At 40.6% G+C, this 25797-nt stretch overlaps 2 protein-coding genes across 2 annotated transcripts; one reads left to right on the top strand and one right to left on the bottom strand.

The window, feature by feature from the left end:
• Positions 1–1418: 1418 nt before the first annotated feature.
• LOC117031564 (olfactory receptor 1J2-like) lies at positions 1419–25490 on the bottom strand. The gene is given in 3 exon segments (XM_033122043.1): positions 1419–2361; positions 24995–25190; positions 25193–25490. Coding segments are annotated over 3 exon segments (1437 nt in total).
• On the top strand, positions 14951–15911 carry LOC117031623 (olfactory receptor 1J1-like). Its single transcript, XM_033122119.1, has one exon. It carries the CDS (start codon positions 14970–14972, stop codon positions 15909–15911), a length of 942 nt encoding a protein of 313 aa, XP_032978010.1. The 5' UTR covers positions 14951–14969.
• Positions 25491–25797: the final 307 nt, after the last annotated feature.

Here is a 25797-nt window from a genome sequence, read left to right as displayed (position 1 = left end):
CTTACATTTTATTGTGCATCATGTGTGAAACAATTGTTAGTTAATATAGGAAAATATGTTTTTGAATGACATTAGCAAAATTACAAGTCTCACTGAAATCCCAGCAAGCTTAAGGGAAACAAGAAGACACCAATGGACATAGGATGTAATTCTTTCAAAGCTTTGGCTTCATTTTCATTGAACTATGTAGTCTCAGGTGATGATACAAAGCATGATATGTAGTATCTGATATACGTACGTTATTTACGAACGAGAAAAGAAAGTCAGAGAAGAATCTCTGGTATTAGAGATTGAAAAAAAGGAATTTACTGCAGCGAGAATTAATCTGAAAATATCATCATGAACCACAGACTTCTCTATTGCTAAAATAATTTCAGCATTCGCTTGCTTCACTCTCTCCACTTGCAGAATTCATGTGAGGTGTTATAAATGTGCCTCCCACGACCTCCATGATGTAATTCTTTACACCAGTTTCTTCAAAGCACAGTTCACAGATCTGCAGCACCAACATCACGTGGGAGCATTGTTCGTGCTCAGTTTGGGTCCCGTCCCAGAACTACTGAATGGAATCCATGGTGATAGATTCCAGGAAGCTGTGTTTTCACGAGTTCTGGGAACTCTTGTGCACACTAAAGTTTCAGAAGCTTGGCTTCATTCTTCACTAGGCAAGGCAGATGTCCATGAAGGATAGTCAGTGATGAAATGAGTGACATTTGTAGGAAAGCAATTACGCGTTCAGTGAGTATCCACTATAATTTGGTTGTATTTACAAAGGAGGCCAGCATGAAGCATGTTTTCATAATGATTGCGTATGGGGGCTAAGAAATATCAAGCACAAGGTGTCAGCAAAGGGGGGTGGGAGGGGACCTCTTGCCAGTGTTGGTCTCCTCCAGGACTGTCATCTTCATAGCTGTTGTGACATTTTATATCATGGGCAGAGAGTCATTCATTTCCTGTTACTTAAGAGACATGTAGTTTGGATTCTTTGATTTCAATAGACACCAGAAGATGAAAAGAAAGCCCATTTAGTCTGCATAAGAGAGTGTACTGAAATAATGTAGCTAATTCTTCAGATTCTGGGGTATGTTAAAAAGCCTTAGATTACAGTCCCAAAATATAAGGATTTTCAAGAATATCCTGAAATAAGAGATAACCAAACTATATATTATTGTATCATTTATGCCCTTGAGTCATAGAAATAAGTAATAAAATTATATTAACATTTGCTAACGAAAAGTTATTTATAAAGGAGAGAATTATTAATCAGAGAATGAAATTCTGGTCAACAGATATTTACCAACATGCCGTCATTCATCTCTTAGGCGACATTAAAGTTTTAAGACATATTTAAATGAAAAAATGAAATCTGTGAGATTAACAAAAGTGAGCTTCTGATTTAAATAAACATCACAGATATATCAGTGTGAGCAAAATGTTGCTCTACGGAGAAGTTTCCCAAGAGCCTCTTTCATGTCCCTGTTCCTAAGGCTGTAGATAAAGGGGTTCAGCATGGGTGTGACCACTGTGTACATGAGAGCCACAATAATGTCCTTGTCGATGAAACTGCTTAATGTTGGGAGAAGGTACTGCCCAAATATTGCCCCGTAGTACAGAGACACCACTGAAAGGTGAGACCCACATGTGGACAAGGCTTTGCAGATGCCCTTGGTTGAAGGGACCCTCATGATGTTGGCCCCAATATAGCCATAAGATACCAGGATGCATATAAATGGCAGGGTAATGACCACCACCCCTACTGTGAACATGACCAACTCATTGAGAAAGATGTCTGAGCAGGACAGCTTGAGCAGGGCTCCAAGGTCACAGAAGAAATGGGGGATGGTGTTAGCAGCACAGAAGGATACCTGGGTCAGGAGGAGGGTGTGGGTCAGGGAGCTGGCACAAGACAGGATCCAGGACACAGCCACTAGGAAAGCACACAGCTCTTCCCTCATGATGATGGTGTAGTGAAGCGGGTGACAGATGGCAACATATCGGTCATATGCCATTGCTGTAATCAGGAAGCTGTCCAGGTCAGTGAAAAATATGAAAAAATACATCTGTGAAATGCACCCTGCATAGGGGATGGATTTGTACTTAGTCTGCATGTCCATGAGCATCTTAGGGACGGTGACAGATGAAAAGGAGACGTCAGTGAGGGCCAAGTGGCTGAGGAAGAAGTACATGGGCGTGTGCAGGCGAGCGTCCAGCCTGATGAGCAGGATGATGAGCAGATTCCCCAGCACCGTGGTCAGGTACATGCCCAGGAACAGGGCGAAGAACGCGCCCTGCTGCTCGGGCCGGATGGGGAGCCCCTGCAGGAGGAAATGGGACACGCTGCTCTGGTTCTCAGGCTTCATGCTGCCCTTGTGTCTGCTGGGGATGAAGAATGGTTGAGAGTATTAAGGACTTTGAAATAATCATTTTTAGCAGTCATATGAAAATATGCATGTTTTATTTCAGAAACTGGGAAACTTAACCTGTTTCTCATATGTTCCTTATATATTGTCACATAAGGGAAGTAGAAAAATTGTTGATACGGAATGTTTATGAGAGCCAGCTTGTCTAGGTTCAGTGAGAAGAGAGCATTCTCGTGTCTAGGGCACTGAGGACCAGCGCATGGAATATGATGTCTCAGCCATGTTATTGCTCTAAGGATCCTGTGTGGTGAGCACTCCAAATCATCAACCATGGCATAGCAACCTTGAGAAGAGTTGACTTCAATACCCATTATTAAATTTCAGATAAGAGGTGAAATTTTCAAATAAAAGGACGCAAAGAACGGTACTGTATTCCTTAAAGAAAACTCATCAATATACATTTTGATTTACTTCAATTGAGTAAAAGATCCCTAAGAAAATCTGGATTATGTTAATTCATTCTCCCCACTGCAGTGAGGGAGATATTTCAAAGTGTAAGAGGCCTTCCTGAAACTCCTGGCTTACCCCCCAAAACAGTTTCGGAATGCTTAAAATCTGGGCTTTCCAGATTGCTCTATGGAGCAATCTAGTTTTCCATGTCAGGATCCAAAGCAAGTGGAAATGCCTCCTGAAAGACTCTGCTTCCATGTATCTCTGTCTTTACATGTTAGGTCACTTTTCTTTCTTTTTGCCTCTTTCTGTCTTCCTGTCTATCCCTTCAATTTATCTTTCTATCATTTTCTCCTTCCTCCCATCTCACTGTCGGTGCCTCTGTATCTTCATTCTTGCATGACTCGGTGTCTTTTTCTCCTCCATGCCAAAATCAGCTTTCTAATTCTTCCTCTTCTATACCCATAAAAACAAACAGACAAACATATATTGCTGAGAAAAACATCCATTTCATTCTTAACACTGCTCTTACCTGCATTTATGACCCAGTGTTTGACGGTTAAGTGTGTCCGGAGAGTCTCTTTTGGGGACTTAAGTACCAACTTCCAACGTCCTAGACATTTCCTGAGCATACAAAAGAAAAGCTACGAGCTCAGACTCTCACTTCTGTCTACCAGTCCCAGATCTATCAACCGAAGAGTATAACTAGCCAAGGAGAGAACCCTAGGGGGTAGGGAGCAGGGCTTATAATTTCTTGTTAAAGACGTCCATCAGACTTGGGTTAATTGCCCAACTTTCTCCTTGGTTCCTTTGGAAAACATGTCCCTTGGGAGTGACGTTTCTGCTGGGAAACTTAGAGAATGAGCCCATAGAGAAGGCTGTCAAGGTTATGCTTTCCCAGTCTTAATTACACTGTGGCACAGGATAAACTCCAGAGAGGTTTAAAAAGAGAGAATCACTGGCTCCAACCAGATCCAAATACGAAGCCAGACGACTGAATGGCTTCTGAGAATTTAGGTAGAACCCTATCCCACTCAAAAGGATCTCATTGGGCACCTACCCACCAGGTAACCCAAAGGAAATGACTTCATGTGTCTTCTCTCTGGTGATCATTATAAAAATATAAAGTGGGAGGAGACATGAATTGTCACTTTTTTTTTTTTGAGGTTTTATTCTTTTCTTGACAAACTTAGGTTTAGTTACATCAAGCAAAAATAGTTTTCAAGGCAGAAAGAAAAGGAAAGAAAGAAGGAAGGGAAGGAGGGAGGGAGGGAGGGAAGAAAGGAGGGAGGAAGGAATGAAGGAAGGAAGGGGAAGTGGGCAAAAATTAACTTCCAAAGAAGACAAATTTGCAAATAGGAAAAAAAAAGTTGACACACACAATCCAGAAAAATGGACTCTTAAAATTGAAAAGCTTCAGTTTCTTTAAAATTGACCTTTTGAAGAAAATGATCATTTATTGTAGCATTAGTGATTCTTAGGGGTGAGATATATAGGACAAAGAAGTATTTATAGCTTGAGATAATCATTTTTGAGTGTTTATTTTGCCCTTTTTGATATCTGGGTTTAAGGGGTGGGAGACACAGCAAAGCTTCCATTTGTGCACCTTCTTTCTAGCTGTGATGACCCTGTTTTACTGCTATAAGTTAAGGTAGCTCAGGAGATTCTGTCAACTCAGAACTATTGAAATCCAGCAGCATTCTAGGCAAAAGCCTGAAAAGAACGTTACCAGAATATTGGCCAGTTCACGCTTTGGTACTTAGCAAACTCAAAATAGGTCATAAGCTAGACTGGCTACAGGCACTGGATCCCCTGGAAAGGATACACCAGACGCTTGGTGCCCGGAGAGGGAAACCCCATTGCGAGGCCAGTAGGTCAGCTGAACAGACAAAAAGACTTGGATACAGGATGTAGGCAGCTCAGGTACTGGATACAGGAAGCTATGGAAGCAAGCAGTACAGATGGGGAAAGGCTGCAAGGCACAGATAAAGGTGTGTGTGGTGGGTTTGGACAGTCAGGATGGAGACTCCTTGGATTAAGGTCTGACATGCTGTGGACAGAGGAAAGACCCCAGGCAGGCCGCATGGCATAAACACAGAAGAGCTTACAATGGGATAGATGAAAGACAAGATTCTAACTGGAAAGCAAAGGACAAGTTATTGCACCTTTCACAACACTGTGTAGTCCTCTTCAGGTTTTAGAGACATACTACGTACTACATACTACCCCTGCTCTGACCAGTTTGTCAAATCACTTGATAGACTGACAGTTTTAAGTAGGATAAAGAGCAGAAGAGGACTCTGCAGCTGGTTCATGCTTTGGTACAAGGGACCTTCTCATTGGATGATCTGAATTGGCAGAACCCCCCTAGTGCTGTAAGTATCCATGATCTACTGGAAATATAATGGCACCACAAGGAGCCTCCAACAAACTCCATTAGAAGAGTTGCAGTGCATTGCCTCTGGAGCCAGGAGCTGCTGGCAAGCTCCTGGGCTGTAGGAGACTGAGTGCCTACCCATGGGACATCAAGTGACTGGAGCTAAGTATGCCAGGCACAAAAAGTCCTGAGGTCAGGTAGACACAGCAGCCAATTTGGCATTAAGCCTTAGTAGGTATAGAGAGCCAGAAACAGGTAGCCTGTCATCTGACTATGTTGCATTGATGTCTAACCCTCAGCTCACAACTATGGCCACCATCTTGAAGAATCTGTAGCAAGCCATGAATGGATCTGATCATGGCAGGAGGCAAATGTAGCGACTCTGTCAGTTCCCCACTCGTAACTGTCATCTTACCATTTCAGTGCAGTCTAGCTAGAATATCAACGTCCAGTATTTCTATTTCTTTGAAGCCTTTCTGTTGCTACTGGAGCCCAATTTTCCTTTACATGCAGCAGGCCCAGAAGTGCCAGAAAAATCAGCACTCTTCACCCTCTCCTACCACCCGCAGCCCTCCTCTGTTAAATACAGACAGGAGTTGGCACATAAATACTCATTCACGCCTAGGGTGGACCAAGTTTAGGTGTGTTGGATTCTAATGTTCCCGGTGGAAATAGCTTCAGTTACCTAGGTGATAATTTTATTGATATATATCCTTCCTGTGTTTATAGCCTTATGTTCCCTGTCCTGCTTTCCCACTCTCCTATTTCTGTTTCCTTCAATCCCCAAATAAACCACTTGTCCTTAATCCTTGTTTCAGAGTTGGCTTCTAGAGGAATGTAAGCTGATCAGTCTTTTATCGTGTAGTAGTGATTTTCTATTATTGACCATTTGTTAGGAAACAATATCTAGCTTCACTATGATTCAGTAGGCATTTTTAAGTGGATCTCTATGTGCCCAATACTAAGGGATAAAACTTCAGGGATAAATGAGACAAAATCTCGCTTTCTTTTCTTCACCTGCTTAGGAAGGCTGAATCCAGCGGTAGAATATAAATAAATGCTAGGCAGTAAGCATTTCTTGTAGGCTGTAGATTATTTTTAGGAGAGGGCACCAGGAGCTTGTCCTTTACAGGTTTGTGCCTTGATTCTCAGGGTCCTATGTGAGTGGAGGGGGTGGGCATACGAGCAATCAGAGCAGCGGTGCCTCTTAGGGACAACTGCCTTCCTCTTCTTAAAGTTTGTCAACCTTTTGGCTTTTCCCCCTGGATTGCTCTCTTTCCCAGGAGATTCAGCAATAGTTCACAAAACTATCTAATATTTTCATTACTTATATAAGAAATGCATGATTATATAAATTTGGCAGAGAAATAATTTTTAAATAAATAAATTCTTCGGTTCCCAACAACAACATACAGCTTCTGTTAACATTTTGGAGCACATCTTTCCAGATTTTAAAAAAAGCGATAATCTGCATTTTTGCAGTTGGTTATAAACATGCCGTATACAATTTCCTATTCTGTTCTTTCAAAACTTATAAGCTTTTCATAAACATAATTTTAATGCTTATCTAATATTCCAGTGGGTGTGTACCATAGTTGCCTTAACCCTTCCCATATTGATGGGAACTAATTCGTATTTTTTATAATTATGCTGTAATTAGTACTGGGGAAAAATCAGAAACTGTCATACGTCACAGCCTATCCTGCTAACTACCAAACTCAGATTACTCCTATTTTGCTACAGATTTTGGCATCTGCGTCATTTTACTTCTTCCTTAAAAATTACTGTCAACTTGGAGGCCATCCACATTTGCATGAGTGAGCCATGCAACAAAGTGACGTATTTATCCTTTGATCACATCTTCAGTGACCTTGGTCTCCATTGCACTTTCACCATTCCTTCCCATTGTCATATTATAAAGACTGGAATTGCTTTACCTATAAAATATTACATTTAAATGTTCACTTCCTTGTTCTGTTTTTCCACTCTACCCATTATACGGAATCTTTGGCCACATTATTCAGTCTCTGATTCTGTTCATTTTTCCCTAGAACTTGTTTTGTCTTCATTCTGTGAACTCTCCAGGATGGATTTTATGGGTTATCATTCTCTAACCGATTTGCCCGAGTCTTTACCACAGTGGCCTTTCGCTCCACCCATAGCAACGCTTCAGTGCCGGATCAATTCAGTTAGCCACTTCTGCACTTCCTTACTTTCCATTTATTCCTCAATCCACTGGAATCTAGCTTCTGTTCCCACCACTCACTGACCTTGCTACTGGTCACATCATCAAAATCCTCCTCATTACTAAATTCAGTGGATGGTTTTTCAACACTTAACCTTCTCTTCCCTTAGATCCCACGGTCCCACTTTTTCATATTTTCCTTCTATAACTCTGGTTGTTCTTTGATGTCTTTTTGGGGACACTCTTTGCCTGCCGTTTCCTTAATTGTCAATGTTCTCTGTGGCCGGTCCTCAGCCCTGTTCTCGTCCCTTCTCTCTCTTTTCCTTCCCTCCTCTCTCCTCTCTTTCTCTCCTCTTCATTCTTGTCCTCTTTTCTCAACTTTTCTTTTTCATCTCATTTCTTTTTATGCAATCTCATTCTCTCCTATGTTAATGGTCCATGAATTTCCGTCTCTGTCTGAAATACCTGCCTCCTGCATTTCTTCAAATGGATGACCCATTGGTACTTTATACTCAGTGTGTTAAAAACTTCTCAGATCTGTTGCTCCTTCTATGTCCCCTATCTCAGTAAATACCACAACCATATACTCAGCTGTCCAAGCCATACATTTAGAGAGAGGTTTTTTTAGCTCCTTCATTTTCCTCATTTTCTATAGTCTTACCAAAATTAGCTCACATCAAAATTACCGCATCTTTTAGGCTCTGATGCTGAAGGAGACTTAAATTGATACAGTTCTCTCCAACTCCATTATCTCTCTTAGATGTATTTCCATAATATCTTACCTAAACGACTGTGACCACTTCCCAACTAGTCTCCTTGCTTCTGGCCTTGCATCCATCTCTCCATCCTTGCCCTGCCAATATTCTCTCCACTCACTGCAACACATGCTGTTATCCATTCTTCACCTATAGCGATAATTTTTAATATCACACTCAATCTTCTGATCAAATCCTTCTATGGCTCTCCTTTTCCTTTTGGATAAAATACAAATTGTTTAGTATGGCTTCCAAGCTTCTGCATGATTCTTTCCTGCTAATTTCTCTGGCCTCATTCTGAACCTCTTCTCCTTTTGAAGTGTACATTTCAGCCATTCTAATTTTCCTGATAATAGTTCCCCAAATTTGTCATCCTTTCTCTTCTCCAGGTCTTTTTGATTCCTCTCTTTTACTGCCTTCCAAATGTTCTGCGGCTGCACTGTCCATGTCACCTTTTACTTGTTTTGATTGTCTTAGGTGTCTGCTTATGTATGACATCCTACAAACCTATCTGCTTGCCCCCTTAAATTTGGGTTTGATACCCCTCTTCTGTGCCCCCATAGCACTCAGCACTCACTTCCATTACAGTATTTGACACACTGTTTTATCTATCCTGCTCACTCGGTTAGGAGCTTTTGAGAGAAAAAACAACACACCTGTGTTTTCAAATACATACTCACAGAATTCACACAATTCTTGCTACGTAGTAGGTACACACTGTTTTTAAGACTGAGTAACTGAATGAATGAGTTATCAAAAAAAATAATGAATAAAATGCTATCTCCTCCCCTTAATTCTGTGACTCTTATCTATATTTGCCAGTCTTAATGGAGCAGGTTTCAGAAGGCTTCTCCCACTCATTCTTACGGTTAAAGAATAGATTTTGGGCCCTGAGTATGTGCCAACTGTTACTATGTCATAACTATCTCTCTCACACACACACACACACACAAAAGTCCCTGCATGCATTCAGGTGTTTTTGTAGGAAGAAAAAAAAAAATCTCTGTCTGAGAAACAGAAGCCCAGCTATTCTTTCATAAGTGTTTAGTAGCCACTTTCCTCCTCGTTCCAGACTGAATACGAGAGGAAAGAAGCCCACAGGCTACAGAGCCCACTACTACAAGGGAGGAATCAGAGAACTCGACTTTCAATTGGAAGTTAATGTGTTTGGGTTTGAATTCTCGCTCGGTCATTTTCTTCTGAGCCACTCTCAAATGCAATAAGATAGGAAAAATGCTATCTACCTCAAGAATTATCGTGAGGGTTACATGAACTTACAGTTGTGAAAATTCTTTGTAAATAAATGAATCCTAAAATCATAAAAGTTCTCATTTATATTCCCAAAGGAGTTGACTCCCTTTAGTCTCTGGCAAAGGCACATCTCCACTGAGAATGGTTAAGGGAAATGCAGCAATTACTTCCAAATTGTTCCTCACCAGAAATTTGTGGCCTTGGTCTCCTGGGTTCCCAGCCTGCCGGGTAAAAGTGGATATTTTTGTTGTTGTCTGTATCCGGCTTAGAAGAAATATTGGTTCGTACTCTGGAGCTGACAGTATTTGAATTTATCACTCTCGAGCTAGGTAAGGGCAATACTTGTAGATCCACTGAACAATGTGTGTGTGTGTGTGTGTGTGTGTGTGTGTGTTTGTGTGGTGTCGTCTGTTACAAAATCTTGCAGATTTGTGCCAGGCACTTTATGTAATTCTGTTGTGTCATCTCAAATAACTTAGGTGGATATAATAATTATAATTCCATGTGGTTTGTACTTTCCTCTCTAGGAAAATTATCTTTCACAGTTTTGCTGAGTATCTGGCCTGCATCCAAGATATGAGCACAACCTCCAGGTTTAAAAAAGTAATAATGATCTGCACTTTTTGCAGATAATTGTAAACATGTCTATAGGTAATTTTATATTATGTTCTTTCAAATATCATATCATAAGCCTTTCATGAGCTCATTTTATTGGCTATGTGATATTATTTCCAATGGATGTGTACCATAGTTGCCTTAAACTTTCCCGTATTGAGAGAAACTAGGTAGTCCATCAAAAACATTGACCAGGGTCCAATCTGCTTTTGCCCTGAAGCTCTGAGAAATTTCCTTTATGAGCAGTTGTCTTTGTAAATTTAGTAGCTGGTAACTTAGTTTTTCTATTCACCTCCAATCATCTGATTAAGGACTGAAACAGTATATCTATCCCAAACTTTTGGTGAATTACAGACCCCATCTTCTCTTTAATAAGGAATAGATGTCTTTTTTTTTTTTTTCTGTCAAATCGTGCTCTGCTAGAGACAATGCAGTGTGTGCGATGGTTAGAAACATGGATTTGAAATCAGATAAATCTGGGATTGAAGATCGGCCCATCATTTTCATGCTGAATGATTCTAGGCAAATTATTAACACTCGAAGCCTTACTTTGCAAATGGTTAAATAAGAATAATTTCTTTTCTGTGGTCCTGTTAGGCTGACATAATATAAAGTAGATGTTACAACAGCTGGTCCACAGTACACAATAAATATGTGATTAATGAATGGTCATTATTATAATTGTTATTGTTGATATTACCATCTAGGCACATATCTTGAAAACATAGATTTTCATTCATTCCCAAACTTTCTGATTTACTTCCTAAAATTCTAGAGTGCTCTCAGGCAACAGGTACTGTCTTACTTGAGGATATAGTTAATAAAATCATGTAATATAGTGGGAAGAATTTAGTCTTTGAAGCCGGGTAGACCTAGGCACAAATCCCAGGCTCTCCATATACTAGTGCTAGATATTGGGCAAGTTTCATCACTGAGCCCCAAAAGTTCTTTTCTGTCACATGACGGTCAGAATACCTATGTTGAAAGGTTGTGGGAAGAAGTGAACGGTATTTGAAAAGCACCTGGTGAAAATTAGGTGCTAAATCAGAGTTTATTAAAATGTGACTATTTCTAGCTCTGTCACAACCATTTCAGCCAAACTGGAAACATAGTACACTTGCTCTCAGTGTCTTAGCCTCTGCTTCCCTCTGCCTGTAATCCCCAACTCTCACCACTCCTCACTTGGTCTGAGGAGTCAGTGCCTTGGTTCTGCCATCCAAACCTGTCCCCCCAAATGAGTGGCTCCCAGCCATTCCATCTCAGTGAGCATGTCGGCTAGAGGGATCTCTGTCCCAGGACCCTAATCTGTAGTTGAGACCTTAAAGCATTTTCCTCTGTTGAAAGAATTTCAGGTATCAGCAGCCTGTTGAGCTGGTGTCTTGGGTAGGAATATGAGAGGCTCAGTATTGTTCTGGAATCCTCTACACAGCGTAGTTCTGCATGCCCCCCACCCCACCCCCAAAAATAGCTGCCTCAGATAACCTGAAGAATCTCAAGAAATTTGAGAGTATTCCATCACTCATTTTCCACAATCCATGAAGATCGCAAGTAGAGTCAGGGTTGGGCCCAGGTTGTTGGAATCTGTGTCGAAAGCCTTCTGCCTCTAGGACTAAGCACCAGACTATCTTCACCTGTTTCTGGGAGACCTAATGTGAAGCGTGTTGTAAATATTCTGATTTGATATCTGCTCCCAGATCTTATAGGGAGCCAGCTGACTGCTTTGCTGTCATCACTGAAAGTTACCATTTGACTTGAATTTTCACTTACGAGTGTAAGCTGGTTCATGATTGTACTTTTCCTTTTACTCAGTTGAGGGTGGGGGAACCAGGACTGGTGGTCCATTGTTATCTTCTGAATCCAGTTGACAAAATGATGATGAGACCTCGGGACACTACCCTCTCCTTCCTGCTTCTTTTCTTCTAGTTGGATAGTGTATGTTTACGTGAGAATGAAACAGCAGCAATCTTTGCCCCTTCTTGAAAGGGGAAATCATTACCTGGGCATGGAACCTCCGATTTCTTACAGCATCCTTATCCAATCATCTCTTTAGGGCCTAGGAGCAGATTTGCCCTTTGCCATAAATTTTGGGCTTGACAGTTTGCCTATTGGTTATATATAGATTGGCCAAAGTAGTTCCATTAAACTTTAATAGTAAAACTTATCTAAACTGCTAGCGGTAAAGCATAGAATTAAAAGCATCTTGGAAATGGACAGGGAAAAAGAGAGGGAGGCACACCGGCTTCCTAACATTGATTATTATGAAGGCATTCTTTTAAAGATGTAAATATTGCTCAACATGTACCATGCACTCATTAAACTGACAGCATTTTGTTATGAATTGGATTTTACCCAGACAGGTTTTTCCTGCATTTGACATCCTACGGCTTTGTGGTGAACACACTTCACTCTCCATCCTCTGTCTTACACTTCTTGAGCACTAACATTTTCTAGAGAATGTAGCTGTAGAAGTGTTTCTTTTTTATTTAGAGCAATATCTTTATTATTTAATATTTCAAAAATAAATTAAATAAAATATGTGATCCCATGTACCCACACACAGATTTAACAAATATTGTCATGCTGCCTCATTTGTTTCTGACCGTTGAAACAAACAGCCTAGAATATTACAGACACAGCCAAAGTTCTGTCCACCCATCCCTATTTCCTTCCTCTTTCTCTATATGGTTAATTATTATGAACATTTTTTCATACCTTTTAATACTTCTTATATGTTTTTATACTTTTACCACATATGTGTACCATAAATAAGATATAGTGTTGTTAGGTGTTTTAATTGATATGATATCATACTGTAAAAATAATTTTGCATTTATTTTAACCCAAAGTTAATTTTTGAAGATCTATCCATGTGGACAATGTGGTATAGAGTCCATTCAGTTGTACTGCTGGATAGGATTGTATGAATAAACTAACCTCTGTTTATCCATTTCTTGACTATTGGGCAATTAACTATTTCAGTTCTTTACTGTTACTAAGTTGCAAACAATAAGTGGTTTTTGTCCTTGTGAAGAAATGTGAACAGTTTTCTACAGCATAAATGGAGAGAAATTATTACATCAAAAAGAATATAAGTCTTCAACTTTATGAGATATAGTCAAAGTAGATGAACTAATTTAAATATCTGATAGCAATATCTGAGAGTTTCTTTTCTTCACACGCTTCTTAATGCATCGTGTTCTTACGTTTTTTTTTAAATTTTTATCAGTAGTATCTCATTTTAATTGACATCTCTTTTATCACTTGGAAAGTGGATCCTCTTTTAATATGTTTATTGGCTCTTTTGAGTTCATTTTCTGTGGATTTTTAGCTCATATTGATGGAGATTTTTGTCTTGTCCTTATTAATGCACAGGAATTTTGCATGTATCCTGAGTTCTAATCTTCTTCTGATTTGAGGCAGTTTATATTGTTCCGTCCATGGTTTGTGACTGTATTGTGGTGGTGGTGGTTGTGGTTGTAGTAAAGAAAATTTGTTTTAATGTAATCAAATTTATCAGAATTTATATTTCTGTTGTCTGCTTTGGGGGGTCATGATTAAGAAATGTAATACTACCCTAAGATCATAACATAACCTACAAAATTTTTTCTAATGTTTCTAAAATTTTGCTTCTTACATTTAAGCTTTTATTTTTTTTTAATTTTTATTAAATGTATTGGGGTGACATTGGTTAGTAGTTATATAGGTTTCAAGTGTATAATTCTATCATATATGATCTATATATTGCATTGTGTGTTCACCCCAAAGTCAATGCTCTTTCCATCACCATATATTTGACCCCCTTCACCCTCTTTTGCCACCCCTCCCTGCCACCTTACCCTCTGGTAACCATTAAACTGTTGTCTGGATTTATGAGTTTTCGCATGTTTGTTTGTCTTATTTGTTTGTTGTTTTCAGGTTTATATCCCACATACAAGTGAAGTCATATGGTTCTCGACTTTTTTTTGTCTGACTTATTTCACTATCATAATAATCTCAATTTCCATCCACGTTGTCCCAAATGGCACTATTTCATCTTTTCTTATGGCAGAATAGTATTCCATTGTGTATATATTCCACCTCTTCTTTATCCAATCATCTATCAAAGGATTCTTAGAGGCTATTTTAGAGACACTGAAAAGATTAGAATTCCTTTTTAAAATTATTTTTGGCTTTTAGTTGTACCTCTTTGAACGTAATGCCATGTGGCAACTAAATAACATGGAGCCCCAGGATTATTAGGGTTAAACCTGAGTCTTGAACAAGGCCTGATGTAAGTTTCTTAAAGGGGCTGCCATGACAAATTTATTAGATGTGACATCTTTTATTCGATCAGCAAATTATATTGTGTATGCATTAATTATCTGTGATAGATTCTGGGCCTACAACCAATGAACAAATTAGAAATAATCATGGGATATGTAGACAAGCAGGGGATGCAGAATTAAACAGATCATTACACACAAAATTTTGAAGGGCAATGAAATTTCTGATGTCAAATAATTTGTTTTGCTTTCAGAGAACAAACTCTGGAGTCAAAATACTTGGGTCCAAATCCCAGCTTCTCCACTGCTTATCACTGTTGACAGTGAGACTCTCTGCCTCAGCTATCCCATCTAAAAGTGGAAATAACAGTCCCTGCCTAACTCAGTTATGTAAGACTGTTGAGTCAGTTACTACATGTAAGCTAGTAGAACAGTGCAAAAGGACAATGTGTAATAAACATTAATTGTTAGTATTATCATATACAGAGATGGGGACCAGACTGAGAAAGAAAGTGGCTGTGTATCCTAACCTATTCCTTTTCTACATTTATCCAGCAAAATATGCATGAAATGTAAGAAAATATGAAGACACCCCCTAAATCAAAAGAACATCTCTATTATGCTATGCAGCAACTATCATTTTCTTTTCTCCTGAGGCATTCCACCTTTTCCCTTCAACTTTCTGCACCAGTCCCCTCCAGCTGGTCTACCAGTATGAGGCTTGAGAACCAGAGCGGTGTCTCCCACTTCCTCTTCCTGGGGCTTCCCATCCGGCCAGATCACCAAGGCACATTCTTCGCCCTGTTCCTGGGCATGTACCTGACCACGGTGCTGGGGAACCTGCTCATCATCCTGCTCATCAGCCTGGACGCTCGCCTGCACATGCCCATGTACTTCTTCCTCAGCCATTTGGCCTTCACTGATATCTCATTCTCATCTGTCACCGTCCCAAAGATGCTCGTGAACATGCAGACTCAGGACCAATCCATCCCCTATGCAGGCTGCATTTCACAGACATATTTTTTCATATTCTTTGCCGATTTGGACAGTTTCTTGATCACTTCAATGGCCTATGACAGGTATGTGGCCATCTGTCACCCTCTACAGTATACCACCATCATGAGTCAGAGCGTTTGTGTCATGCTAGTGGCTGGGTCCTGGGTCATCGCTTGTGCTTGTTCTCTTTTGCATACCCTCCTCCTAACCCGGCTGTCCTTCTGTGCTGACCACACTGTCCCCCACTTCTTCTGTGACCTTGGTGCCCTGCTCAAATTGTCCTGCTCAGACACTTCCCTCAACCAATTGGTAATCTTTACTGCAGGATTAATGGCCATTATGCTTCCATTCTTATGCATCCTGGTTTCTTATGGCCATATTGGGACCACCATCCTCCGGGTTCCCTCTACCAAGGGGATCTATAAAGCCTTGTCCACTTGTGGATCTCATCTCTCAGTAGTGACTCTCTACTATGGGGCAATTATCGGTCTATATTTTCTTCCTTCATCCAACAGCACCAATGGCAGTAACATAATTGCTTCATTGATGTACACAGTGGTCACCCCCATGCTGAACCCTTTCATTTATAGCCTGAGAAATAAAGACATGAAAGGAGCCTTGAGAAAACTCTTGAGTAAGAAAGCATATTCTTCCAGCTGATACCTACCTTTCTTTTTAATGCACCCATATGACCTTATTTCTTCAATAACAGTAAATACAAATTATTGAAAATATAATTAATCTGGGGAACGTAATTTGGTGGTTACCAGAGCGTAAGGGGGTTGGGGGGTGGGGGATGAGGGTGAGGGGGATCAAATGTATGGTGATGGAGGGGGAGCTGACTCTGGGTGGTGGGCGCACAGTGTGATTTGTGGATGATGTGGTGCAGAGTTGCGCACCTGAGGTCTGTGTAATTTTGCTAACAGTTGTCACCCCAATAAATTAAAAATAAATTTAAAAAAAAAAAAAAGAAAAGACAATATAGCTCACTTGTTTTCCTTCCACAGCTGTCACTCACAAACCTTTACTGATATAATTCTTGTGCCTGTTCGGGGCAATAGTAAAATGGGATATGCTTTATAGGACTTAGTTTGCTCTTTTCTTGGATGATGCCAATTGTAAAACATTTTGAGGATATATGTCACTTTGGCTGGTATCATTAAATGGGAACTCTTAGGCCTGGTCCTTCCCCAAATTTTAAAGTTGTTGTTAAATGTATTTGGTCTTTTACATTTCCATTTCAAAAGAATTTTCCATGTTGGTGACAATATGGTTCCTCCTTTCCCAGGCACCCAGGCAACCGGGGACCATGAGCCCTTCCAGAACTTTCAGGGAGAACATATTAAATTGTACTCTCTTACAAAATAATTAACACACTGCTTTCTTGTCCTTCAGGAACACAGCCCACACTTCTCTTCTCCCCAAACACATACAGATATTCAGCAACAAAATAAATGTCACCTCTGGTGTCTCAGGTACCAGTCAAAGAGCTTAATATGCTTTGAAATCATCTACCCTAATCCTGAGAACGGCCCTAAGAGATATGTTGGGAAAACTCAGGCTCAAAGACGTGAAGAACACCTTAGGATGTTCTTAGGATTGCAGTTAGTGAAAGGAAGACTTGGTCTTGGCTGTCTGACTCCAGAGCAATTCAGCCAACGACTATAATTGTTTATACGGAATGCTGAGGAGGAATAATTAGCTTAGCCTTGTGGCAGAGGATACATGAAGAACTTCCCAGAGAAGGTGCTGCTTTACCTGAGACTGAAATCAGAATTATCCAAACAACGAAGTTCTATCTTGTCCTAATGATCACAGGCGGAGGGAGCAGCCTGTGGCAAGATGTGAAACTGGAATTTCCAGCTGAGGCACCAAGATGTGATAGACACCAGATTCCAAAGGGAGTTATAAGACACAAAATGACAGTGTTTATAAGAAATGCCCAGGAATCAGTTTCGCAGCTCTTGAGCCTTTCAACCTAGATGTGGATCTAAAAAGTGCCAAGAGCTAGAGATGAGAGGTTCTTGCAAAGAACTTTTTTGGAAAAAGCTGTGCAGTGAGCCCCAAATCTGCCTTTGGGGGGATGTGCTTTCCTCCTCACTTCAAGCTTAGTAAGAGAAGCTTCAACAGAAACATTCAGAGAGTTGGATATATATCTCCTGCTTTTATGAGAGTGAGAGCAATAGGAAAGATGAAATGGGAGGAGAAGGGGGGAACAGAGAGAGAGAAACAGAGACAGAGAGAATATGAAAATTATGTTTGGGATATACCTTCATTTAATTTCATGGTGAGTCAATAAAAGCACAAATGTTTCCTACAAACCACAGGTGGATTATGTGAGGAAGAACAGATATGAAACCATTTTCAATTCTTCCCAAGAAGACCTATTAGAAAGCCTAGGAGGCTGTAAGAGAGAATAAGAGATCTGTAGAAGATACACCACCCCAAAACCAGGGGCTATGAGGGGAAACATTCACAGGAAGAAAATATACTTTAGTTGAATCACAGAGGATGTGTAGGAAGGTAGTTTGGGAACCTCTTGCTATCCCCTGGCTTGGAAGTAACAAGAGAATGAGTTAGTTGTAACCATCATCCAAGTCAAGAGGAGCCAAAAACCTCTTGAATATGGTAGCAACCAGAGAACCATGTTATTGTCACCCTTTTCTCATTCTTCCTCCCATGCTCCATCCCCACAAGTACGAGTTCACTAAATATAACTAGACCAGAAAAATGGGGGGAAAAGAGACAATATACCATTATGACTCCTTTCTGGACCTCAGATTCTTGCTTGCAGCCAGATCCAATGAGGGAAAGGGATATTTAAGTACAGAATCAAGATTGTGTTGAAAAGTAATCTTTACCCTTTCTAATACCTAAGGATTAGAAGAAAGTTTATGGGCTCCTTAAAGAGTTTTTATTTAGCAGAGGAGGAAGACAAATCCTCAACTAAATAAATGTTGGGAAAAAACAGCAGAAAAAAATTACATCTCTTGAGTAGTTCTTGTTCAATATGATATATTGAGTTACTGTTTTTTAAAAAATATTTACTCCTTCCTCCTCACTTCCCCACTCAATTGATGTTAGGCTTGCTTGCCTTGTGACATAAGGGCTTTTTCATACCCCTATGTATCAGTTAGCTCTTGCCTCAAAAATACTGGGTAACAAATAACCACAAAAACCTCAGTAGCATTCAGCAATAAGCATTTATGTTACTTATGACTCTGAAGGTTTGTTTAGGCATCACTGATCGAACTTGGGGCTTGGCTCATCGAGCTTGGGATGGTGGTTTTTCTCGTCTTGGCTCGTCTCATTCAAGCTTTTGTGTCCAGCTGCATGTCAGTTGATCTAAAGCAGACTCATCTGGGGTGTCTCTGTCTCATGCATCCCTCATGCTGTTTCTGGGACTTGTATATGGGCACTCTCTCAGCCTCCTACCCAATTTTCCCTTCTTGTCCATATGCCCTGTACTAGATTGTTTGTTTTTAACTTACCATCATTATCACCCACTTCCAAGTCTTCACCTGCACTGTAGTGGTGAGGATGGAGACTACATTTTCCAGATTTTTCTTTCCTGTATTGTTCATGTTTGTTTTCCAATGAGAGGAACTCATGAAAGATTTAGAAGGCTGAAGAGGAGAAACCATTACTCTCTGAAGATAATCACAGTCAGATACACAGGCAGATATGAGATTCACAGAAGTTTCCCATTGAGCTCCTAAGAGCTGCCTGCATTTCTGCTGCAGACTGAGTGTTTTGTGCCCATCTCAGCCTACCCAAAACAATATTGTGACTGGACCAGCCCTTGTGGTTCTTATGATTGTAAGATGGCCTCAGCAATAACCATCAGGAAACTTTAAAAAAAGCATATTACTGAGGTCCTAGAAAGTACTTGGTACATGTGGGGCCACACGGTAAGGTTGAGGGTAGAGAGAGCAAGAGTGAGTGCACAGGGCTTAGGTTCTGCTTTTATTGGGGTCGAGGGTGGGGGACAAGGGTTTCGTGGGCTCACTCTTTATTGGCGATTTAAAACGTAAGAGCAGGATCGTGTGAGAAGAGAATAAACAAGTGGTCCAAATGGTCAGTTATAGAAATCAACCAAGATCTCTAAAACAAACGAGCCTCAGTGAGAGAGGTGGCCTGGCTCTTTATCTAAGTGTGGCTGGCAATGTGTTTATTGGAGGTAGCTGTCATGCGGGAGACTCTGCTCGCTGGACCAATTGTCACGCAGGGCGGCTTGCGGGGTCTCTGGTCCCACTCCCCACACAAGAACGCAGGATATGGCTAGGCCAAAAAGGAACACCCACAGAGCCATAGGTAGGGAAGTCATAACACTATGGTCTCACTGGAGGCTGGGTTTACACGACGTGCGACCTGCTGTCTGCTTTGCTGCCAACCGACCGACTCTCCTCCACTCTCCTTCAGTCTCCTCCTCTCTCCTCAACTCTCCTCGACTTTCTTCCATAGCCGAGGCAGTTATATTAGTGGCCAATGGCTCAAGGGTTACAGCTGACGGCCAACCAGCCACAGCTGATGGCCATTTATTACCTGAGCCAGCACCTTTCCACATGAGGTCGAGAGTCTGGAAACTGCTTTCTGGGGCTCTGTCCCCACAGTAGCCATCTTTGAAGTGGATGTTTCAGCAATCAAAGCTTAAATCAGGACTTGCATTACAAAAAGAAAAGCCAACTGTCAGGGCTTACACTATACAGAGACATTTGGAGGAGCTTTTCAGTGATTCTTGAAATTTGCAGCTACTACTCATTAACCTTTTGAAACCATCTATTTTATGCTTTAGACTGAAATTTTAAGTTTTAGATATTTTTAATCCTCAAGAGGAACTTCCCTAATCTCTGGTCCTCGGCTCTTGCGACAGTTTGTATAAGGAAGACTGTTATTCTACCCTCCTGAACAAATCTTTAGTGATATGCTTCCACTTGAAAGTTACCCACCATTTATCTGCATCTGTTTTTGTAGAGTACAGATGAAATTCTGAGTATTACCCAACTGATACTTTCATTTTCAGTCAAGGACATCTATATTGAGAATATGTCTCTTCTTTGACTACCAAGTCATGCATATTGGGAATACACTCATTGGAAGGGCTGTATGGGAAGTCTAAAAATCATTTCTGAGCCCCTGGTAGAAAGAAGTAATAAAATGGATTTTTTTTTCATTAGTTTCAGGTGTACAAAACAACGCAATTGTTAGAACCCTCTGTCACGCGGGGCGGCCTGCGGGGGATCCTGCCGACTACGCCAAGTGTCGTGCGGGGTGTCAGGCAGGGTCTCTGGTCCCGCTCCCCACACAAGAACGCAGGATATGGCTAGGCCAAAAAGGAACACCCACGGAGCCATAGGTAGGGAAGTCATACCACTATGGTCTCGCTGGGTTTACACGACGTGCAACCTGCTGTCCGCTTTGCTGCCAACCGACCGACTCTCCTCCTCTCTCCTCCTCTCTCAACTTCCCTCCGTAGCCGCGGCAGCTATATTAGTGGCCAATGGCTCAATGGTTACAGCTGACGGCCAACCAGCCACAGCTGATGGCCATTTACTACCTGAGCCAGCACCTTTCCACATGAGGCCGAGAGCCTGGAAACTGCTTTCTGGGGCTCTGTCCCCACACCCTCACAAGGTGATAATCCCCCCCATCGATGTACTACCTCTCTGACATTGTATATAGCTGTTACTATACCATTGACTATATTCCCTATGCTACACTTTACATCCCATGACTACACACACACACACACACACACACACACACACACACACAAGCACACTCACGAGCACAGAGTCTCATACACCACCCACAAGCCCACAGGCAGATCCATCGCCAGGTGCAGATTTCCAGCTCCTCTGACCTGTACTCAGCATTGGTGAGTTCAGACACCTGCTCCAGGCTGCTGCCCAGCTCCTCAGCTTCTCTTCAGGAGACTCAGTATCCAGACAACTATAAAACAACTATCTGTGGCCCTTGTGCTTCTAACAGATTTTCGTGTTCCTTAACCAGCTCCAGAGAGGCGAGTCAAAAGATAACACTTAATTACTAATGAAAGGACTGAAACAAAGTCCCCAGGCTTTTGGCTAATTTCTTCCTGTCCTTTGGGGAGCTGTGTGTCCAAGAGCCAGAGGTCTGGGGTCCCAGGGGATGGATGGTGTTCCTGATGACAGCTGTGACCTGGACACCTTTCGTCTTGGGCATTGATCCAGCTAGGACGAAGGATTTTTCAACTTTTTATTTTGAAACGATTTGAAGATATAGTTGAGTTATAAACATGACATAAAGAATTCCTGGGCAGGCTTCACCCGGATTCCCTAATGGGTAACATTTTACTATGTTTCCCTTCTCTATGTTTGTTTGTATGGACGTATGGATGTATAACTCAGGCTTAGATTTATGGCCGATGTACCACAGTGCATATCATCAGAAGGTATGACACAAATTTTTGCACTTACTAGTGTTTTTATCCTTGACCAATTGACTATGGTGATGTCTGTCAGGTTCTCTACTATAAAGTTACTATTTTAACCTTGAAATTAATAGGTATTGTTTGGGTAGGTATTTTGACACTATACAAATATACCTTTTATCTTATTAAAAAAAATCACCCACTATATTTAACATGGTGATTCTTCTGTGACAAAGTTATCCCAAATTTGGAACACAAATGCTGATTTTTCTAATTCTAACATTTCTTCTATTAATACATTTATTAGTTGTATTCTCCTGTAAGAAGGACTTTCCCTTAATCCCTACTCATTTGTTTTTAATTGATTTATATCATTATGGATTCATGGATTCTTATTTATTCTCTGAGATATAATCCATTACTGTTGTTATTCATTTTGAAATGTTAGGTGTATTCATTGCTTTCAACACTTCTAAATGATGTCAGAGAACCCAACTAGGAAATATATACAAAAGAAACACAAGAAGTAAACACTAGAAACTAAGAAACTAAAAGAATGACTACCCACAGGAGGTGGGTCAGGAGTGAAACAGAAAGAATGGGGGATGGGAACAGTAAGTTGATATATAACATATAGATTTGAATGTATTTATACATATTAAACCCCATAAGTTCAAACTGATATCTCCAATTCTAATTTCACACCATAGCGTTCTTTCCAGCCTCTCCTTTACCATATACATAGCACCTTTCCCCAGGGGTGAGGAGTCATTCCCTTTCCTCAATATGTTTACTTATTTGCTGAACACATGTTATTTGAGAATCTTGAACTTATACCACTATTAATGACACACGAACTGCTGCTCAAAACTTTGTTTCCAGTTGTTTGTTTTTTTTTTTTTATTGTGAGAGTATGTAGACAAAATCTGGGTTCAAGAAAAATTAGGTGAGTTATTTTATTTTCCCCTTAAGTCTAATTATGGTATTGATTTTCAATGTAGTTAGGTTCACTTGTTTTATTCTATTTTACTTTATTCGCCACCTCTTCTACTTATTTTTTAGTTGCTAATAGGTAACGCAGTCAAAACTACACAAATAAATGTACTCATCTCCCCATCTTTTCTACCCATTCCCACCTACCTCCTGTAGGAGAGCAGTCTCACTAGTTTCTGATTTATTCTCCTTGTGTTTCTTTTTCATCAAATGGGCAGATATACATATGTTTTCTTTCCCTTTCATTTTTACACAAAAGGTAGCGAGCTATAGATTGCTTTTTTGAAATTTAACAACATATCCTGCATATCCCTCCATATTGACTCATAGATATTTTTGCTGTTTTTTTCACAGTTGCAAAGTACTCAAGTGCGTTGCAGTCCCACAGAGTTTCCTTCAGGGGACCTAGAATGAGATGGTGGTGATGAATGTACTAAGTGCCACTGAATTGATACCTCAAATGGTTAAAATGGACAAGTTCATGTTATGCATATTATACTACATTTTAAAAAATTTAAAGAGAAAGCAAGAAGTAATCTCTACACAAAGCACTGAAAAGTCATAAAATAATAATAATAATGTATCGTTAATAAGTTAATAGATGGGGAATATAATAACAAAATATATATTTAATCAAAAGGCAGAGATAGAAGTGAGAATAATTATTAAAATGTCTCAAATGGAAAACATATACCATATTTCACCGAAAATAAGACCTACCTGGATCATCACCTCTAATGCATCTTTTGAAGCAAATATTAATATAAGACCCGATCTTATTTTAATATAATATAAGACCGGGTCTTATATAATAAAATACAATATAATGTTATATAATATAATATAATATAATACCAGGCCTTATATTAATTATTGCTCCAAAGGATGCATTAGAGCTGATGGTCCGGCTAGGTCTTACTTTCGGGGAAACACAGTAGTAATATTGAAAATATAAATTAAAATATACCATGATTGCATTCAATGTTATTAGATTAAGTTCTCCAGAAATATAATAATTGTTGATTACATAAAAACATCAAAATCCGCCTTTTCACTATTAACAGTGCACACCTCACAGATATAAGGACGTAGAAAGGTTTAAAGTAAAATAATGGAAAAGGAATATTTTGCACATACTAGTCACAAGAAACTTGCATCTTTACTGTCTATACAATACTAGTATCTATAGATGTAGATAAAGATATCAACTTTCTATACTACTATCAGAAGAAATAGATGAAAGGTTCATTTAGGACCCATTGCTAATGATAATAAGAAAATATTTCCTAATTATAAATGCAGTGGTGTGATGCTAAATGTATTTTTTAAACTTCTCAGTTTTTTGGGTTTTTTTTTTGCTTTTTTTACAAGCCTTGCTTTGTAGCACTTGCCCATGTCCCTTGGGCATTGTAGTTACTGCCCAAGTCCATTGTAATTATTCTTATCGTGGATGATTTCAGTCCACAAACATGATGTCATTGAATGTGAGTTGCAGAGACAGGCACACAATCAGTTCAAAGCCAATGAAAGCCAGCTTCAGCTCACCACTGCGATATTGTGACGCCAAATCGGTGTGTCCTGAATAACATACTATAAACAAAATATAAGCAAAAATTGACATATTACAAGGAGAAAAAGACAAATCCAAATTTTAATTATGACATGTTTGCATAGGGTTTTGCACATATTTCATAAGAGATGAACAGGCAAGAACATTAATTAGGGATACAGAATTATCACCAATCCAAGTAGCAAACTTGTCGTAGTTGACATATTCACAGCACTACATATGACAGCAGAATGCATGTTCTATTGAAGTTATATGGAGATGTCAACCTCGCAATCATATTAGGAGAGATAGCTCTCTGTGCTCATGACTGCGATGTGAGGATTTAGTGATTGTCACTTGAAGAAGTTAGTCCTATTGACAAACACACGTAGGGCCTGTTTTATGTCTCTGTTCCTCAGGCTATAGATGAAGGGATTCAGCATGGGTGTAACTGCTGTGTACATGACTGAAGCAATTATGTCTTTGGAGTCCCACGATGAAGAGAAAAAGTAAACGCTTGCAAGTGTCCCATAGTATAAAGATACCACAAAGAGATGGGAGCCACAGGTAGAAAAGGCTTTCAAGAGTCTCTTCGTGGTGGGGACCCTCAGGATGATAGTCCCTATACAGATATAGGAGCATAAGACACTCCCCAAAGGCAAGATTAAAAGTATTCCTCCCTCAGTGAAAATGACCAGCTCATTGACGGAGATGTCCGAGCAGCTCAGCTTCAGGAGCACAGTGAGGTCACAGAAAAAGTGGTTGATGGTACTGAGAGCACAGAAGGACAGTCGGACCAATAGGAGGGTGTGCAAGAGGGCATGGACAAAGGAGACAACCCAGGAGCCAGCCACCAGCGTCACACACAGCTCCTCCCTCATGATGCTGGGGTAGTGTAGAGGGTGACAGACGGCCACGTACCTGTCATATGCCATCACTGCTAGAAGGAGATTGTCAAAAGCACCAAAAACTATGAAAAAATACACTGAAAAATGCACCCTGCATAGGGGATGGATTGGTCCTGAGTCTGCATGTTCATGAGCATCTTAGGGACGGTGACAGATGAAACAGCAACGTCAGAGCAGGCCAAGTGGCTGAGGAAGAAGTACATGGGCGTGTGCAGGCGAGCGTCCAGCCTGATGAGCAGGATAAGGAGCAGGTTCCCCAGCACCGTGGTCAGGTACATGGCCAGGAACAGGGCGAAGAACGCGCCCTGCTGCTCGGGCCGGATGGGGAGCCCCCGCAGGAGGAAGTGGGACACGCTGCTCTGGTTCTCAGGCCTCATGCTGCCCTCTGTCTGCTGGGGATGGAGGAGGTTTGGGAATCTCAGGAACCTAGAAAGGATGACAGGACCATCACATCTCGTGATCCTGCTCTGGGAAAACCATGAACTTGTAAGTCCCCTCTGTTAATTCCTCACTCCTGTGGACACAGGCGCCTTTGCTCCATCCCAGTCTGGCTCCAGGAAAACATCACACCCTAATCAGCCAACAAGACATCATGGCCCAGAAGCAAGAGGGCGTTCAGTTTCCTTCAGCCATTATTTATGGAACCTCGAGTCTGTGTCGGGACCTCTACCAGGACTGAGGTGC

This window comes from Rhinolophus ferrumequinum, chromosome 12 (assembly GCF_004115265.2).
Source record: "Rhinolophus ferrumequinum isolate MPI-CBG mRhiFer1 chromosome 12, mRhiFer1_v1.p, whole genome shotgun sequence".
NCBI lineage: Eukaryota > Metazoa > Chordata > Mammalia > Chiroptera > Rhinolophidae > Rhinolophus > Rhinolophus ferrumequinum.
This window is presented reverse-complemented; position numbering and strand designations above follow the sequence as displayed.

Excerpts from the sequence above, each read along its gene's own strand:
- LOC117031623 (XM_033122119.1), top strand. The coding sequence starts at position 14,970 with ATGAGGCTTGAGAACCAGAGCGGTGTCTCCCACTTCCTCTTCCTGGGG.